This window comes from Aphelocoma coerulescens, chromosome 12 (assembly GCF_041296385.1).
Source record: "Aphelocoma coerulescens isolate FSJ_1873_10779 chromosome 12, UR_Acoe_1.0, whole genome shotgun sequence".
NCBI classification, from domain to species: Eukaryota; Metazoa; Chordata; class Aves; order Passeriformes; family Corvidae; genus Aphelocoma; species Aphelocoma coerulescens.
In genome coordinates, this window is record NC_091026.1 from 18,076,116 (window position 1) to 18,095,757 (window position 19,642).

At 40.3% G+C, this 19,642-nt stretch overlaps 1 protein-coding gene across 4 annotated transcripts in view; it reads right to left on the reverse strand.

The window, feature by feature from the left end:
* Nucleotides 1-19,642, reverse strand: part of SHQ1 (SHQ1, H/ACA ribonucleoprotein assembly factor) — a 40,441-nt gene that overhangs the window by 11,791 nt on the left and 9,008 nt on the right. For 2 of the 4 annotated variants that reach the window (XM_069027824.1, XM_069027823.1), the window contains exons 8-11: nt 15,988-16,142; nt 14,674-14,727; nt 12,707-12,830; nt 9,842-9,962 (exon numbers count right to left, since the gene is read on the reverse strand). In XM_069027824.1, the coding sequence (XP_068883925.1) occupies nt 9,842-9,962; nt 12,707-12,830; nt 14,674-14,727; nt 15,988-16,142 (454 nt within the window). Of the gene's footprint in view, nt 1-4,385; nt 4,652-8,597; nt 9,516-9,841; nt 9,963-12,706; nt 12,831-14,673; nt 14,728-15,987; nt 16,143-19,642 lie in introns of those variants that run through there. The other 2 variants (XM_069027826.1, XM_069027825.1) reach the window with 2 other exon arrangements.

Genomic DNA, 19,642 nt, shown 5'->3' on the forward strand with positions numbered 1-19,642 from the left:
TAAAGGCACAATTACAAATATTACTCCAACACAATTCTACCCCTCTGCAATGGAATTTATCCCCCAAACAACACAGTGGGGTTGATCAGAGTTTAACTCTTCCACTGCTCCATTGCTTCTGACACCCGGAGCACTTGAAGGGAAAACACCACCTGCAACCTCCTCAACTGAGTCCATTCCCAACTCACACAGTCTGAACAGAAGACACCAAACCTAAGCATCCTGCAAATTCCTGGCAGGAAAGCAGATTTTCCCAAGGGCCTAAAGTGAGCAGCCTGCTCCCAGCTCCTCCCACACACTCCCCGTTGTGTTTGGGCACCTGTTACCAGCTGCTCCAGGGCATGACTGCACAAGGGGGGATGGTTTTAAACTGCAGCAAGGTCGAGTTCGATTAGATACAAGAAGTTTTTACCAACGAGGGTGATAAAACACTGGAACAGGTTGCCCAGAGAAGCTGTGGCTGCCCCATCCTTGGAAATATTCAAGGCCAGGTTGGACAGGGCTTGGAGCAACCTGATCAAGTTGAAGATGGCACCGCTCATTGCAGGGCCTCTAAAGGTCCCTCCCAACCCAAACTGTTCCATGAGTCCATGATCATGGCTCAGAGAAATTTTTTATTATTATTATTATTCTAGTTGCTGAGCAGATTGGAAACAAACCAGGAAGATGTTCCCGAGCCTGCAGCTCAGCTTCCCCCCCTTAGACCAGAGCTGCACATTCCACCTGCTCCAAAAGGCAACGGCTGCAGCAGCTCATCCTTCCCTCATCAAACCAGAAATCCACTCAGCTGAGCTGTGCTGACTGAAAAGACACGACACAGATCACTGACCCTTCTGCAGGCATATAGGAACTGCCTCCCAACAACTTTGGAAAATCAAAGCAGTAGCCTGAGGGGGGAAAAAAATGGCTTTCTTCTTTGCCTTCTCTGCCCACAGCAAGGTGCATTCAGACACAGCCTGAAGGAATCTGAGCTATAGAAAAGCGATGGAATAAATAGGAAAAAACAAGAGAGAGCAGGAGAGCAAAAACATCAAAGGAAACTGCAGCTAGCAGCTGGAAGGAGAGATTAAATCCCTTGTTAAAAATCCATGTTTTACAGGGCTTGCTAAAACATACATGAGGGGGAATTTCTGGTATTATACACACCTGTCTATCACCCTTTTGAGCCCTCAGGGCAGTGTTTTGCCTTAAGGCTCTTAAGTCAGTGTATTATATTAGCTGTGTATTGTTATTTACAAGTGCTCCGTGTGCACCTCCTGCTTTACAGACAGGAGTGACAGCTCAGGCCCTAAACAAGATGCAGCACCTAAGGAGAGGCACTGGCAGCTCGTGATGGCAGCAAACAAACAGAAATTGTATTAAAAACATGCATCAAAACAGTGAAAGAGGAGACACACAGAATGTGCCTGCAAATTAGTAGTTACTATTTTTAAATCCAAGAACTGTGATCCAAGGTGTAAGAGCAGATGACTTGGGATGAAAATAAATAAATTTGGGTTTTCTAGCAACAGTCAATGTACGCTTTGATAAACTGGTGAAGTCCCACCTAAGTTTTAAGGAAAATGATAGGATTTCCTGCTTTAGTAGCATAATAAACTGCTCAGAATCTCCAATACTTTCTGCACCAGACCCAGAGCTTGGGGCTGAATCACAAGGTGTTCATCTGAGCTGTGCAATTTTGATAGAAAACGAGTAAGGCTGTACAGAGTTACCCAACAACACAGGGAAAACGAGTCAACTCAGAATTACTTTTCACTAGGAAAATGTGAGAACTTACTGCTGTTTGAATTTTTCCTGTTCAAGTAGACTGTAATGCGTGATTTTTTTTTTCGGTTATAAAACTCAATGGCTAAAACCCGCAATCTTTGTCACATCATACTTGTAGACAAGTCCTAATCAACCTTTAATTTTCTTACCAATGAACTCCTGGGTTTGTTTGCTGTCTTGGCTTAACACAGGTCACTCAGGCATTTACATTCATGAAGCATTTTCCCCCGTAATCCTCTCCATTTTTCAACATCTTTTTGAACAGGCACTAGAATCAGTGTTTTAACAGTCTTACAAATGATGCATTTTAAGGTCATGCCACTTCCTTCTTCTAAATGATACTACTCTGCTTCTTCAGCTCAAGTGTACTCACTCTCTCACCTGCTCAGGTTCAAACTGTTCTCAAGCATGACCCAACCTATTTTTCTGAAGCTGTTGCCCTCAGCTGTCTTTTATTCTCCAATCCATAACTGTGCTCTACAAGCTTTTACTGAGTGTGTCATTTTAGACTTGCTTGTATTAAAATGCACATTGTTCAAATAAGCACTTATGGCCAGTCGGGGGCAGCCTGTGCAATTCATTTTATACCTCTAAATAAATAACATTTAATGCCACAAAAAAATTTCTAACAAGACACATATATTTTCTTACAGATTCTTAAATATGCATAAAATGAATCTCAAAGAGACCATTTCCATTAGCTACTCCCATTATTGGTAAGAGCAGCTGGTGCAGCTCAAAGTTAATTCAGCACTCCAGGCCACCAAGGAAGTGAATGGGAAGCAAAGCCAGCACAGCACGAGTACTCCAAGCAGGCAGCAAACAGTGCTGCACACTGAACTGGCTGCCAGCAGTAGTAATGCCAGCTTGTAAAACCTGCTAAGAAGGAATTACAGTAATTGGGGATTGTAGTCCTGAGCTCCTGCAGCAAGTCCTCACAGGACAGTCAGGGTGCAGCCTGAGAAACCCCAGCTGCCTCACTGTGCTCAAGGTGTGACCACAAGCAGCACCAACGTTTTGGGGTTTGCCCTTGTACCTGCATGGCTCTTATCAAACCAAAGAGCAAAGGAAAGAATAGCTTTCAAATTAAAACTCTGCTAAATAGGAGTTGCTTTTGTTTTGCAGGGAGTGAGGGCAGAGAATTACCTGGCTTCAGTGCATCCACAATGACAGTTATCATTAAAAAGCTATCATCAAAAATATAAACCTCTCACTATAAACCAGATCAAATTAAGGAATTCTGTGATGAAGTCGTTACTCTACCTGATAAGTAAACACAACTGGCTACAGCAGAGCATACGCTAAAAGCACATGCTATTGGCAAAGCTGCTTTCAAAGAAGCACCATGAAAGCAATTTGGCTTTTCTCTGCACCACACACTTCGAAAACTGAGATTTTATCAAACCTGAAATTACTGCAGCCTCCACTAAACTAAGGCTGACACGGGCAGCAATGAAGGTAAAGTCAAACCCAAACCCTGCCAGAGCAGGGAACAGCTGCCCATGACCCTGTAACAAATGTGAAACACAACACCATGAGGGGCATTTTCCCTCACACCTCAACGGGATGAAGTGCTTTAAACATGCTGTACAAATCAGATTAATCCCACAGAGCCAAGAGGCAGGATTTTCATCCAGAATATATTACTGCCTATGCCTTTGTTCTTTGGAATCACGGCTGCTGGATCCAGGAGGTTAACAGCTGAAAATTAGCATATTCCTGTAACATTTGAGAATGCTTTAAAAGCACGAATTCATTTTTATTATGTGTTAACACAGTCCCTCTTCCCCCCATCACAAATCAAAAATTTAATAAACTAACATTAGCAGTGCACCATTTGAAAACCTTTTAGGACAGTTTTATTCCTGAATGATCCTGCCTGAACTCAGTATTTTCACAGGAGAGATGCAGAGCCTGCAAGAGTAACTCCATTTACTCCTCATTTAGTAGGACAGTCCTGAGTTTCAAAGGTTACAGTTAAACCCTTCCTAGGAACATGAAAATGCCATAATGGTGAAATAGAACTTCATGAGTATGGGCAGGTTTAGATGGGATATTGAGAAGAAATCCTTCCCTGTGAGGGTGGGCAGGCCCTGGCACAGGGTGCCCAGAGCAGCTGGGGCTGCCCCTGGATCCCTGGCAGTGCCCAAGGCCAGGCTGGACATTGGGGCTGGGAGCAGCCTGGGACAGTGGGAGGTGTCCCTGCCCATGGCAGGGGTGGCACTGGATGAGCTTTAAGGTCCCTTCTAGCCCAAACCATTCTATTAATCTATGAATATCAACCCTACAAGCAGCAAAAAAGCAAATACCAAAAGACTTTTAAAAGCCTGGCTTGTTTTCAAGTATTTTGAGCTTTACAAAATCCCAAAACACTAAAGTAAACAAAAATGCCACGAAGAAACAGCTGCCAAAATGGCAGAATCAAGATCTTTTTACATACTTTGAATCATTTTTCAAAGTTTTACAGATTTTAGCAAATAATAACCAAACCAAATTTCTTCAGTTTGCAGATAAATGATCCATTTCACAAATTATTTTAATATACCATCAGAATGTATGTTAAAATTCTATTTACATTCATTGAAAGATCATATTTGACTACAGAAACTTAAAGACGTTTACATGTTACAAACTATTTTCCCAAATCTAGCAAAAGCCTGAGGTAAAACCAATGCAATGGACAGAAACTACAATACTTTAAGGTTGAGTTCTTTACTCCCTTGTGCACTTTAGGATCTGACGTGATGCGGGCAGTAAAAATCCTTTTTCTCACAAATCATCTTTTTCCTTATACTCCTGGACTCCTTCATGCCTTTGCAGCATCAGGCCTTAACACTTCAGGGCAACATTACACTGTATTGATTAAACAAGGGAGTCAGAAAACCTGGGGAAAAGAAAAGGGGAGCTGAACAATCACAGTCGATCTCATCACCTCCGTGACATGCTGTGAATGTAATTAATCCTACATTTATTTAGGAGAAATTCACATCCTACACATCAAGCAGCAACTCCCTGCTGGCTTCAGAGCGGGTAATTATGGTGTAACAAGGACTAGGCTTCGATTGTAAGGAAGAGATGAAAGGGAAAACAGACCTATGAGGCCAACCCACCTTTCAGGAGCTGTCTCACCTGCAAACCAGGAGAAGCAAATATGACACGCTCAAGAATATCTGCCTTTAATTTAGTTAGTTCCAACAAAGACAGCAGCTTCTACAGAGACTGTAAAATTGCCACCAGGAATCTTGGTTTTTTACTGTAAATCAAGGAGTCCATGCTCGAACTGGCATGTTACACCTACAGTCACCAAAATTAGCAACATTACATTTGTCTCAGGGTGCAGTGCACGTATTTGTGAAGGATAACAAAGCAAGTTGCAGATACAGTTCCACAGAACGCAGCAAGGCAATTTAACAGCTCATCTGTCTTAGCTCACAGCTCTCCTTCACTGCACGTGTTGAAGCTACTACAAAATACAACACAAACAATACTTTTTTAAATTTTATGTTAAGTTAAAAAGTAGAAAAATAGTGATAATGAAAACTGTACATGGGATCAAACATTCTCCTGCACTCCTCATACCCATAAAGCTATAAAACAGTGAGAAGCAAGCAACTGTACAACAGCCAGGCTGAATGGATGAGTAACCTGGTCTTGTGGAAGTGTCCCTGCCCACAGCAGGAGGTTGGAACTTGATGATCTTTACAGTTCCCTCCAATGCAAACCATTCTGAGATTCTATACTCAGTGCACTAAACCCTGGAAAACTGCCAGGAACACTCACAGCTTCACCTCCAGTTCAGGTACACAGAAAATACACATTTACCAATATTAAAGTGGTACATGTTTAAAGTTAAATATCCATGTAAATATTAGGTACAAATATTTTAAATTGCCATGGGCTGGAGCTGTTCCCTCAAGCAAGGATGCAGAACTGCCTGTACTGCCTGTCTGGCCAAGGACTTGAAGGAAGCTGTTCAGCCTCCCACCCATGTCATGGCCAGCAGGCACACATGTACAACAGCAGCCAAAAAACACCATGTGAATAGAGCCTGGCACAAAGGGGAACACAAAACACTGGAGAAAGACATCAGGCCACACAAAGGAACCTCAGCACAGCAAGAGGCAGTGGGTAAACTATTCTGACTTCTACAAAGGACACAACTCCTGTGGGGTCACAGACAGACTCCTGACAGAGGGGAAAAAGGCTCTCCTGCAAGAAATGCACACCTGGATTCCCCTGGTCCCAGCTGCCCATACTGCAGCCATAAACTGAACAGTGGTTTCCCCAAAAACCCTTCTCCTCTCCCTCATCCCCTTCTGCTTAAAGGAAGGTGTGAAAGATAGAAAAAACTGCAGACTCAGAACACAAATTCAGTTCTAATTTCACCTCGGAGAGACTGCCATACGTATCAGAGTGGCTTATAAAAGCTCGGACCTAAAGAACAAAAGCATGCAAACCAAGCAAATTAAATTTAATTTTATTATGGAAATGAAAGCAATAACAGAAGTGACAGCAGGGTGGATGATAAGCTCACTTAGCAGGGGGATCAAATGAAGTGATGACATGTCATTATGACCTCAGGGGTTAAAGATGCAATTTTCCATCTGGCTGCATCTGGCTTTTCAACAGAAATGTTGACACCACCTGCTGAGATTTACCACAAGCTGCCTCCATAGGTCTTTGTCAAGCTTTTGTTACCCAGGTTAACATTTACTTTTCCCTCTTTTCTGATAAGTTTGGCTGAGCAACATGCTCCCTTTCTTCAAAACCTAACAACACTTAGAAGGATTTACATGCCCCTTTACACAATGGATGGAATTATTAATAGTCACTTCACAAGCAGCCTGAAGGGAAATACTAGGAACCTAGAAAGCAGGTAAAACTAGCTCTAAGATTGCCAACAGGAAGAGAAAATTTTAGCTACACTAGCTACTATCTTGCATTGTCTAAGACATTTGAGAATCTACTTTTCTCTCAGTAACAGGTACCTGAATAAAGTAATTTTTCTGGAAACAAAACAAACAAATCCTCAGAATTCCAGGCCTAGCTTGTACTCCCCATCCCCAGCTGACTATTAGCCACCTGTGTTTTATTCAGCATCTTCATCATTTCCAATTCCAGATACACTGTGCTTAAAATAAATCAGCTTTTGCCAGCCCAGTGACACATTCACTTATTAATCTAATTTACCCACAGCCAAATTATGATCTCAAACCAAATTTATAATCAGCTATTGACACACTGCTGGCTATAAGGTTTTTGTTTCCACATGGAATATTTAAAAGCTAGTACCTACCAGGGGTGCTTCTCTTCATCTGGAATGGGACTGTGTGCTCTCTATCACTGGATATATGCATTATGGTTTTGCCAGTGCCAAACTTTCTTCCTAAATCCAGAGATCTCTGCTAGCACAGGTGAGCTGAAGAGCTTGTTTCCAGCTGGTTTTAAAGTGCCCAAATTCTTCACTAACAAGAACCTACAGTCTGTTTTAACTGTTTAAACAAAGAGGGCTCAGCCTCCACCAGGAATTTGTTACTTAAAGGGAAAGAGGAAAAGAAAAGGAAAACCCTCCATGGATTTTGAGTGTTCTCAGCCACAAAAGGACAGGAGGAAATGGAGACAAAGGAAGTTAATGAAGCCTGTATGGAGCAAATAATAGCTAAGAAACAAAACAAGGGAAGTATCCAGACTGACTGGTGATAGAAATAACTCTACACTCAAAGACCACCACAATAACATCTATAAATACCTTCCCCTCCCAAAATTCTTCCACCACAACACCAATTATAGAATCACAGAATGGTTTGGGTGGGAAGGGACCTTAAAGCTCATCTCCATCCACCCCCTGCCCTGGGCAGGGACACCTCCCACTATCCCAGACTGCTCCAAGCCCCATCCAACTTGGCCTTGGACACTGCCAGGGATGGAGCAGCCCCAGCTTCTCTGGGCACCCCGTGCCAGTGCTTCAGAGGGAATTAATTACCAGAGGGATGTCACAACCCCTCCTCCCCTGGAAGGGAAGATGCAGCACCCTCCTCTCCAGGTGCCTCACTTGGGGAGCTGGGACCCCTTGCCTTGAACAGACAAATCACCACCCTGTCAGGGTATGTTCTGGAGTGACAAGTGAGCTTAGTTGCTCCCTTCCACATCAAGGAACAAAACCAAGTGTTCCCATTCCCTTCGCACTTGCTGAACTTCAAACACTGCTGAACTGCACAGCAATGACTGCAGCATATGCTTAAATGCTGTCCTGATTTAGGCCTAAAAATAGGACTGGGTTCTGCAGCTCCTCTCTCTCTCTTGCTCCCCTAATGACAGACAGCTATTGTGCCATGTCTCTCTGACAGTAAGATAGCTTAATTGCCCTCTTTCCAGCAGCTGTCAGTTCTGCTTAACTGGGACATAATGTGAGAGTCTGGGAGGAAATGTGTTAATCCATCAGTCACTTATAGCTACTGTGCATTTTCCTGGGCTGGATTTAAAGAAAACTGGGTTTTATGACTAACTTGCTAGACATTATATTCATTGATATGGGCAGCAGAGGTGTTACTGCTTAATGACTCATTTCTTTGTGAAAGACCCATGAAATAACCTTCTCCTTTATTTACTGCGCTTTTTCAACTCAACTTCAACCTGAATTTCCCCACACTTGGTGAATTTCCCACACATTTAAGGCGTGGTTGAAAAAAGCCTCCTCAAATATGCCAGTGTATAATAAACCGGCTGTTTCTGGAATTCATTAGGATTGATGAATCAAAACGTTTGGAAACACCTGTAATTGCTTTAAAGTACTTTATATATTGTTACCTATAGGAACAGAGTCACTGAAAGCACACACAGAATAAGAATCAACATCAACAACACATAATAAACAGCTATGAACTGAAGCTCTTCTCCAAGTACTGCTGAAGTCACACCTAAACATGCAGCCTGTGCAGGCTGACTCAGTTCTCTGCCTCATTCCCCTTTCTGATCCTGATTATTGGCAAATTCCCTCTATATCCCCTTCACTGTCTTGTGCACTTCAGTTATTTTATCCCCTGCAGTCTCATGTTAAATACAAAGACTATTTTAGCCAATGGTTTAGGAGTCTGCATTGCTGTATTAACAAATAAGACAATGCCATTTTTTGTGTGTATATTAGTCATGCCTGTTCCAACTCACACCTTCTTTTGTGGGCCTTCAGAGAAGGCTGTGAAGACATAAAAAGGAAGGAAAAATAATACAAAAGCTGTATGAAAAACAGAATAAATCTGACAAGAACAATATAAAGCTTAGTAAGATTTGAACACGCAGCTTGCTTTAATCATTTAATCCACTTCCCACTGTTTTCCTACTGATACTTTTGGTTTTAAGCCACTAGAACATGCTGGTATTCCAACCAGTCTGGCTGCAAACTTCCCAAAACTCTGGAAATAAGCCATGCTGATTCCTTTAAAAGAACACAGGTGAGACACACAACTGCAGGGATTTTGTCTGGAGGTGGCAGAGTCCCTCCTTCCTCTCAAGTAGTGGCAGCCAAAGCTTCCCACACTGCCAGGGAGAGCTGCAGCGGCAGGAGCACAGAGCACATGGAGATTTGTGACACTTGTTCTGGTGTTAATAATCAATTGGTGCAACTGCTACAGTCCATAAATCCATGTTCCATACAGCTGGGAATGCTCTACATGTGCTGTCAATTTTGACCTAGAAGCTCCTTCCAACCTTTACCCTGAAGTTACATAAGTGCTGCATAAACATTTCTCTTCCTAAGAAAGATCACAGTATAATGAGAATTCCCCAGAATTTGTTTTTCCCCCCCAAAACCTCTACTAATATATTAATGAAAATTCACATTTTTATTTAAAATGCAATTCCTTCCTCCCTCCCTCCTCCAGTGATGTCACTGCATTTAAAAAGTGCACTGAATGTCTTTGCTTCTGTATCAAGAATTGTTGGACAGACACTGTTGCTAAACAAAAAAAAATTGATCATATTCCCATGTATAGGAGACAGAATTTATTTTACTGACACTTGTTCGTAGATGAAGTATGCTAAAAACACCTCCCACATCACTAACTACTGAAGAACTTACTTGACTTTCTGGATCCAGATGCAATAGTCCGTAATGAAGAGATCATTAAGGATGTAAGCAGGGTCATTCTCCATAAAAATCTTGTGAATGTCCAGAAGACACTTCAAAACTGCAGCTTTTCCTGGAAATAGATTTTTGTTTTCGTAATTCACAAAAAATCATAATGGATCATCTTTATTATCTCACATCTGAGGGTTTAGTGACCACAGTATCTACGACCACCTTGGAAACTGGGGTTGACTCACAGGCTGGGAACAGCAGCACTGTAACTGTGTCCTTCAGTATCCACATCCCTGGGGATGGGAGCCTCTGGATTCAGCAGGAATCTCTGTAAGACCAAAGGCTGCAGGCCCAGTCATGCATGTAATTCTCCACAGCTGAAGCAGCCCCTTCCCCCAGCTTTTCCACTGCACCAAGCTCTGCTGGCCCAAACTTTGGCACAGCCAGGGCACTGTATTTAAAAAGAAAAGCAAGCTGGAAAGTAGCTCACAAATAACAAGAAGTTCTGCCACATCATCTCTCTTAAGAGGAGCATTTTTCCCTTTATGCCTACACCAATACCAGTGCTGGAAAATAATAAGGTTGGGAACACACAGCTCACAGCAGGGTCAAGCACATGGAATTGTGTGAGGCAATGTAGTGATTACCTAACAGCAGCCCAGGGCCTGGAATTAGGGAGAACTTTTCCTACTTCTGCTAGTTACAGAATAGTTTGGCAAAATGAAAGAAAAAACTCACTTCAGGCTCAGGAAGGAGCCATTTGACACACAGTAAATAAACACAGTAAAAGATTAAAAATGTGAGCTTTCTCATTCCACAACCAGAAAGCTTTCTGTTGTCAGTTTGGTTTTTCCTTCATATGCATCCATCCAATTATCTGGAATCCCCTCCCTTAGTTTTCTGATGACTAAGCTGCTAAAGGGTTAAGAGCTGGAAAACTTAAAAAAAATTATTTTCACCATTCATTTAATGGTGGGGGTAAAAAACCCACATTCAAATGAAAACAGCCACCACTGCAAATGGAATCTAATAACCCTCTCCCAAGAGGCTGGCTCCTCCTAGGCTATGAAACCCGAACAGGGATGAAATTACATTTTACAGATTTAGAGAGGAGAGGGGGGAAAAAAAAAGAAAAGAAACAAAGATCAGCACTCCCCCTGCTGTTCAAGCACAAAATTTGTTTGCTTATTTGTAAGTAATCCCATGCTGAAAAAATACAGCCAGAGAATGAAAGTTAAGGGTAAGGAAGATGGCAATAAGAAGGAATGTGGAGAGCAAAACGCCATGGCAAACAGAACAAAAAAAGCTCACTAGTAGGAAACCAACTAAGTCAGCAAAGAAAACATAAAATCCCAAATACAACTAATAACTTTTAAATTGTATCCCCATCAGTGCTTGTCAAACATCACTATTTTGACTAAAAGGAAGCATGCTCTTTTACAAAGAAATGATGTGTGGAATTAAAATTTTGCTGATTTTTTCAGGTTCCAGCTGTCAAGCTGTCAGCCCAACCCATTTCCAACATCCACTCCTGCTACTCCATCTGCCAAGTAACAATGTGCATCAGTGAATGTTACAGTAAGTTGCAACAAAAAATGTCTTTCTTCATAAATGAAAAGTTTTGGATTATAGTAGCTTAATGGGTCTCTAATGAGAGGCTGCAAATCTTGCCAGACTTGAAACAGGGAATCCTGCATCAGGCAAACTATCAAATGTCTGCTTTTAGAACATGGGCCCATGGGATTTAACAGTTTTTGCATGGTTACAGGTCTGCATTATTCTGATCAATAAATATACTGCTTGTTATGTGCACATACTACTTCCTGATTATTCAAAAAACCCCACTAGTTGTATTTAAAAGTACAAATCAAAAACCTTCCAACATATGTAACAGAAAAGTCAGAGCATGCTCTGCAGATGGCTGGATCCTTCAGGAGTTCCTTGCTGTGAGAGCTGCCAGACAACAGCCTGAAACCTGAATTTTACAGATGCAGAAATCCAGTCCTCTTTCCACAGACTATTTCAAAATGAGGATATAATTTAACCCCAGCTCTGTATCTACCATTTGATATGATAATCTGATTTTACACCACCATGAAATTCTAGCAGCTTTCATCCTGTGTATTTGGAAGGAAAGTTTAAGTCATATTTCTATTTTACATTATTTTTCCCCGCAGACTTCTGTGTGTTTTTTCCACATTTTCAAGGAGGAGCATTCATCTAAAGATAAACTGAACTTTGCTGTTATTCTCTCCTTTTAATGGAACAGTATTCTGACACACAAGAACAGAACTCTACCAACATCTAAACTGAAACATCCTGGTAATAACTTACCCAGTCAGGCAATATTTCACTGGATCACTGAATGTTCACTGCAACACCGTTTTCCACCATGACATTAAAAGAAAAGCAAATTTCTTACCTCTCATGTACTACCCTCCTCAGAAAAACCCCCAAAGGCTGTCAGCATTGTACCACTGCAGTTTTGATATCAGAATTTTCTTTTTTCACACTTATGAACAGCAACATAAGGCAGTGGAGATAAGTGAGGAGGGACAGCATCCATCTTCCCCTCGAAACTTCATTCCCTGACTGTTATAATGTCAATGGTATTTTCAATCAGCAACAGTTTTTGGCAGTAGTAAAGATTAATATTGCCATTTGTGTGGGTTTTTAATCCTGCAACTCACAAGCATTTAAAATAAACCACTGAAGCACTGCTTCTCAGTGATCCTTCTGTCCAAAAAATAAATCTAATGCTTTTTTCAAAGAAGTAACTCACGCTAAATAGAAAAGTTGCAGGTAACTTCAAGAACTCAAGATACAAAGATGGTTTTGTACAGCCTGTAGTCCCTAAACACTCACCCAGCTGCAGAATCATGACTGTGTCATTGAAGGCACGTGTCACCAGCTCAAAATGCCTGTACAGGGGATAGCACAGCACTCTTCTTCCAAAAGATACCAGGACATCATGGATGCTGGAGAAACTCTGTGTGTATCAGTGAAACATCTGCATTAGTTTGTGTGCTTGTTTGTTTTTTCCTTTAAGGAAAAAAGCCACAGCAGAATGGGGGGGGGAAAAAAGCACCTTTTGATTTATTATGCCTCTAAAAATCTGTATTTGAATAGATATGGAAATGTACATGTTAAATAGAAATGAGACCCTGCACATTTAGTTTGCATGGCAAGATAACAGAAGTCCTATACATTTTAGTGGTTTGGGATTAAAAAAAGAACATGGGAATAAAACATCTAACTCAAGACTTCGCCATCCTTTAGATTAAAGTAATAAATTACATCTGCCTCACATTATTGTATATATTAAGGAGAAGCTATAAAAACCCTTTTAAGAATAAAGAAAAATTAAATCCATATGATATTAACCAAATACATGTGGACATACAAGATCTTCAAAAATGATACACAACTCTGCTTTTCATGGAAATTCTAGATATTCAAGACAGGGATAAATATACCTGCCTGGGGAGAACAGTTCATTGCCCTCCTTTATCAGTGAGGAACACCTCTAATTTACTCAGGCCAGAGGCATTAAGGAGTTATTAAAGACTTTCTTAAGAGTGATTTCCTTTCCAGCTTTCACTTTTCAAGACAAAATACTCCATTTATTAATTAATTTTAAAAAATACCTATTTCATCTTGACCTCTCAATCTATTAAAAGTAATAAAAGCACTATGCTGACAGCCAGCACTTCTTTGCATTCTGTGACTACCTCAACCCATTGTTCATTTTAATGGATCACCAGCAAGCATTTAAATCATTTATGGTTTGTGATTGAATATTTAGAGGCTAAGGTGTGTACATGCCATGGCTAGCAAAATGGCAGTGAGCTCAAAATAATCAGAGCTGAGGGAATTTTTTTTTTTTTTTACAGTGATGAAAACTCCCAGCCCGAGTGGTCTGTCTAACAGAGATAGTTATTAACAGCTTGGTGCCAGGATTGTGAGTTTTCTGGGTGTGAAATACACTGTTGGCACAGGCTGCACCAAGAACTGCTCTATCACACGGTAAGCACGTGCAGAAAACTCCTTCACTATGTTAGGACATAGATCTGGAAAACAAAAAAAAAAATTGTGAATTAAGGCAGTTAGGGCATTTTAGCTGCACTCCTTTGTAACCTGCTACTGCAGAACTCAAAATAAAACCTGTTGTCAAAGGACAAGTTATAATTGATTATAACATTCACCACTACTGGAAAAGTTTGAAGGACTGGACCCAAAAATCCTGTCCAGTATCAGTTTTGATCCTGCAAAGTGAGAGTTGGCTCAGTCGTTTCAGGACTGAGGCTGGGACAGTCCTTTCCACCTTCCTGCATTTTAGGAATTAATGGATTTCAGGCCAGGTCAAGTCCTTTCCACCTCCAACGCTGTAACAATTTCTTTACACAGGCCTGGGTGCTTTCAGTGAACAATCTGAATGTGGAGAGAGTGGAATTCAGGGTTTACTCTAATCTGTGTTGGTTCCAAAGAGTGAGCAGCAACTAAACAAACAGGGATGAGGCCCTTGGACATGGTTTAATGGTGAACATGGTGATGGTGCTAGTTATGGTTGGACCTGATGATCTTAAAGGTCTTTTCCAACCTTTATTATTCCAAGAATAAGGCTGAAAAGAAGGGGGCAGGTAAAACAACACATGCCCACTAATTTCTGAAGCCCAGAAATCAATTTCAGGTACCATCAAAAACAGGACATGCATTTAATTCATCTTCAACACTGAAAGAGTAGTAAACTTGGCACAGAAACAACATAAAATACCAAAAAATCCTCAAGTAATACAGCAAAAATATAACTCAAGACTTTACTTTTACCTTACCTCCAGCCAGCACAATGTTGCACTCAGTTTCCTGATGTTCCAAGATGATTCAACCTGATTTTCAGAGGGGACAGTAAAACAAGTATCATCTAATCCAACACTGCTGGCAAACTATTTAAGATAACATTTTGGCAGCAATTTAAGAACCTTTGTGAATAAGAAGCAGTCATTACATTATGTGCATTGAAATGGCCACAGGACAGCATTAAAAATTATATTGCAATGCAGATGTTGAGTAACTGAGTTGGTTTCCATAGTGGGAAGATGCAGCCCATGCACAAAATCTTTAAAATGGAACAGCAATACACAGAGAAATGGTACTTTAGTGGAATTCAGTCCATTTGCACAAAGCAACAGAGACTTCAATCAACAAAAGCAAGCTCAAATACCTTGTCTCATGAAAACAGCTCAAGACTTTTGGCTTTCAGAGAGGGTCTTAAAGCCAGCAGTACATGTAAAATGTCATTATTCTTAATATGTGACAGATTCATAGTATTTGAGTGGAAGTGTGGTCTAGTGGGATGATTGGGGCAAAAAGCCAGAAAACCTGGATCTATAATCCTGGCTCTAGTGAAGATTTGTGTGGCCCAAATGTCTTGGTTTTCCTGTTAAATAGGAATAAAAAAAAAGGTAGGGGGAAAGGGAAAAAACCCCAGTGTGTTTTCCACATACACCATACAGTTAATGCAAAACCAATAAAGAATTGTACAGAGTTGCAGTTCTGTGCAGCACTAACATTCAACACAACAGCAATCCCAGATTATTCTGGTCAATCAGCAGGTCTGGACATTTTGCTTGTCATTCTACAATCCATGTCCTGCATGTCAGTCTCATCAAGAGAGAATGGTTTTGATTACATGCTCCAATATTTTGATCAAAAGCATTGAAAAGGCATCTCCTTGGTTCATAGCAGCACAGGAGATGCAAGGCACAAAGTTGTATCTGGGAAGCAATTCCATTTCCAAGAGGGCAAGGGATCCACACAGAACAAAAAAGAACAATTATCTTGTTAAATTTGCATTTGAATAAATCAAGATACACAAATCAGAAATACAGAGAATTGTCTGGAATCTCCTGCAACTCCACATCTCTCCTATTACAACGCTGCTGTAGAAGAACACGAGTGTTCAGAAATCCTACTAAACCCCACGTGCATGAAGTCTAGAGATGGAAAGTCTTCCATTTGAACTTCATCATGTATTTTTGATGCCTGGAAGTAAGTTCACTTGAAAAGGTAAGTTTCTTAAATGGCAGCACAGGGTCCAGCACTAGGTTCCTAAAATACATTATTATTTTTTACTTCTTTAAACTTACATTCTTGTCCCCTTCATTGACACAGATCTCATAGCAATATGCCAGAAGAATATCAATTAATCCAAGATATACATGGTGACGGCTTCTTTTATCCAGAATGTAAGATTTATTTGTGAACTTTCTCATCTGCTCTCTCTCTTCCTCAGAGAAGACAACTATAAAAAGTAAAAGGATAATTGATTATGAATTTAAAGCTGGCACATTCACTTTAATAGGTGGTAATACTACTTCAACAGTGTCTTTAAAAAGGAGCATGTAACTAATCAAAAGTCACCCATCACTCAAGTAAAAGCCTAAATCACTCTTATTTTCCTCTTTAACTTTTATTAAGCTCTGGTGTATTCCTTTCAATGTCAAGCTCCAGCACTGCATGTACACACTGATGATTTTGAACCTCTCCAAATGCTAAGGATTTCTGTGGATGCCTGGATATCTTATACAGACATAAATGCACTATCAGGATCTGAGTAAAATGAGGATTCTTAAGCCCACATTGTATGGGATAAAAATCCAGAGGCAAGTGACAATTTAGAAAGATAGGGTAGTTCTAACTCTGGTTTTCTGTTCATGCAAAGCAGTTCAGTACTACCCCTTGAATCACAACTATAGATGATGTATCTCTATCAGTAAATTTCTTTTTAAGTTGATTCTCCAATGAAAATGTGAGCCACACTCCACTTTTAAACAGCAAGCAAAGAAATTCCAAGTGAAATTCATAAAACATAGCAGTAAAGTTTCCTTCCTCTAAAATTCAAACTCTGAAGCATCATAACAGCTACAACTGGACCATAAACACAGGAATTCCAAGTCTACTAAATAGCAGCAAGTAAGATGTACACTAGACCATTCCCAAAGGTAAATGTTACAAGATGTTCATTAAGTTGCTGCAAAGTGCCAGGTGTTCTAAATAAAAATATCTAAATAAAATATCTTTGTCTGGAGAAGATACTTCAATGTTAGAACAAAACATCTACCCATTGCCTGAAGTTTTTGAACAATTAGTTATCCAGGCCTGAAACTCATAATTAACATGTCCAAACCACCACCTACTTTGTTTTCCCAGTTCAAAACTTCCAAGTACATGGTGTGAAATTATCAGAACAATTAAAATTGTAATTACATTTTCTGCTGTACTAAGCCTGTACACTTTTGTACACTTACACTGCCAAATTGTAGCTAACAATCTGTACCACAATCAGTATTAATCTAATGCAAAGCAGCACTTGCTGCTACTCATCAAGTAAGCTAAATTGGCAAGTTTTTTGTAACTTTGATTTAAAATTGTTTTGTGTATTTGCCAATGGCAAAACCATGCCAGAGTATAATTGTGTGTTAATAGATCCACATCTAAAGGAATCAGACAAATTCATCTCACAAAGTTACTGACAGATGAGACTGCAGACATTACCTTCACATTTTAATCACCTCTTTTACTTGTTTTAAGCTGGTCATTCCTCATGCTAAAAAAGAAGATACTTCAAATTGTCCTTCAGTAGCAGAGTGTCAGTGAAGCAGAGTTTAATCTCTGAGGGGAGGATGAGGTCTGACAGCCAGAGGGTGTTTTGTTACAGCCCTACTGGTATTTTACACTGTGATAACACCACTTAAATCACTGTGAGATCTGTATCTCGAGACTACTATGACACTTCCAGTTCTAAATGTGTTAGGAGCACTTAGATAAAATGTGCTGGACCCACACAGAGCTGACTCAGTGGTCAATCAGGAAACTACAGGTCAGGAAATACCTCTGATAATCTCCTGATGAGAGCAGAGCCTCAGTTTATGGCCCTCTCAAGCCAAGTCTTGAACCCCCCAGCTCTCCCAAAGGGAGAGAACTGAGCAGAACTGACCTTTCTCCTCTTTTTTTTTTTCTTTAAACTAGTATGCTACAATTCTGAGGTTTTTGAATGTGTGCTTCTATCCCTGTAGGTTAAGGAATCAGCAACACCAGCTAAAGGAGCAGATTAGTCAGAATAAAATCAGTTACTGATATTAATCAGTAGCAAACAAGTCTCTCTTCAAGCTCTTCCTAAGCCATTACAAGATGAAAGGCAGCACTATTCTGACTGCAGTCGCCCAAAGCCTTTGTGCAGAGTCAGCATTTTCCCCAGGGCTGCCTTAAAAATACTCAATAATAACGTAAACTTAAACAAGCAACTGAAATAATAAAGTTGATTTTCTGTTAAATTGCTTGAATTTGGTGCAGCCTGCAGAGGAATGAGAGGTCAGTGGAACTTCCCACTTCCTCTTTACACACTCTGCCCCTCAAAAGGTAGCACCGAAGATTTGGTGAAAGCTCTTCTCCACATACATGGGGCCATTTTTGGAAAGCTGCAGATTATGACCACCTTTGAGACTCCCTAAAGCTCTGTCCGGTAGACTGTGATCAGAAGAGCCTCAGTTTTTCAGGAAGTGAGCCAAAAGTCCTAAAAACACAAATCTATCCCCTCAGCACACCCATATTCAAGCTAACTACGGTTTGGTTTGTTCATCCCTCTCCTGTCTTTGCAATTCTTTCATCCAAATTTTATCTCCTCCACTTATCTTTTCTTCACTGTCAAGCCTCCACCTCCACTTCTCAAATCAACATTTCCAGGACATTTCCTCCACATCACTTCTGACCTTCTTCCTCCAGGCATTCTCCACAGAAGCACTGGACTTGGACAGCCTTTCCTGGGTCTCACACTTTCCTTTATACTAATTTTCCTTACTATTCCTTAAGAAATCCACAGTTCCTGCAAACATATCAACACCATACATCATTCTTTCTTCCTACTGTTCTTGCCTTTTAAAACCTGAGATATTTTACAGTGGAGACTGATCATTAAGAGTTTTGTAAGAATAAAATGCAGAATTTCCTCACATGACAAAAACCTGCTCTGCAGCAGAGCAGTGCCAGGAAGGAACACATGATGCAAAGCCCTGAAAACTGAGCAAAGCAGGTTGACAGCACAATTGCAGAAATTTGATAAAAAAAGAAAAGTAATCCATCTTAAACTTATGAATCTAGCAGTAATGGCATACATTTGAGCCGAGCCTTACTGAAAGGTGGAACTTTAAAAGGAAATTGCTTCTCTTTCTATAAAGAAATGAGAAAGAAAACAGTCACTGAAAGCATGAGAGGTTACCCCGAACAAAATAAGATATCCTTGGAGCATATAAATGTTAGATTAAATACATATGTCAGCCTGAGCCTTTGAAGATTATTGTGTTGCCTAAAGAGGAGTTTTTTACAGTTGTGCAATTGGAAGTAGAATAAAAATGAACTTTTAACCAAGCTGAATGTGACTGTTAGAAAATACAAACCCTTTCATCTGGAATCTGTAGAAGCAAGACACTCATGTAAACTTCAGCAGCAGCAGAAGGCAAGCTTTCCAAAAATTTTATCCCCTCATGGGAAAGGCTGTGTAATTAGTAAGGCTTTATGGAGTATTACTTGACTTAAGACATTGTAAGTGTGAACAAAAAGGGCTGGAAAAGAATACACAGTGAGATGTACAAAAAGGACAAAAGAAAGAAGAGACACTTAGGATAAGAAAAGATTTTTTAAAAAGGCAATATACACAAACTATGCATACAAGCTGGAGAAAAAGTAAAAAGGTCAAATAAAAATAGATTCAAAGTAAGGACAGAAGAGAGACAAAAACTTTAAATG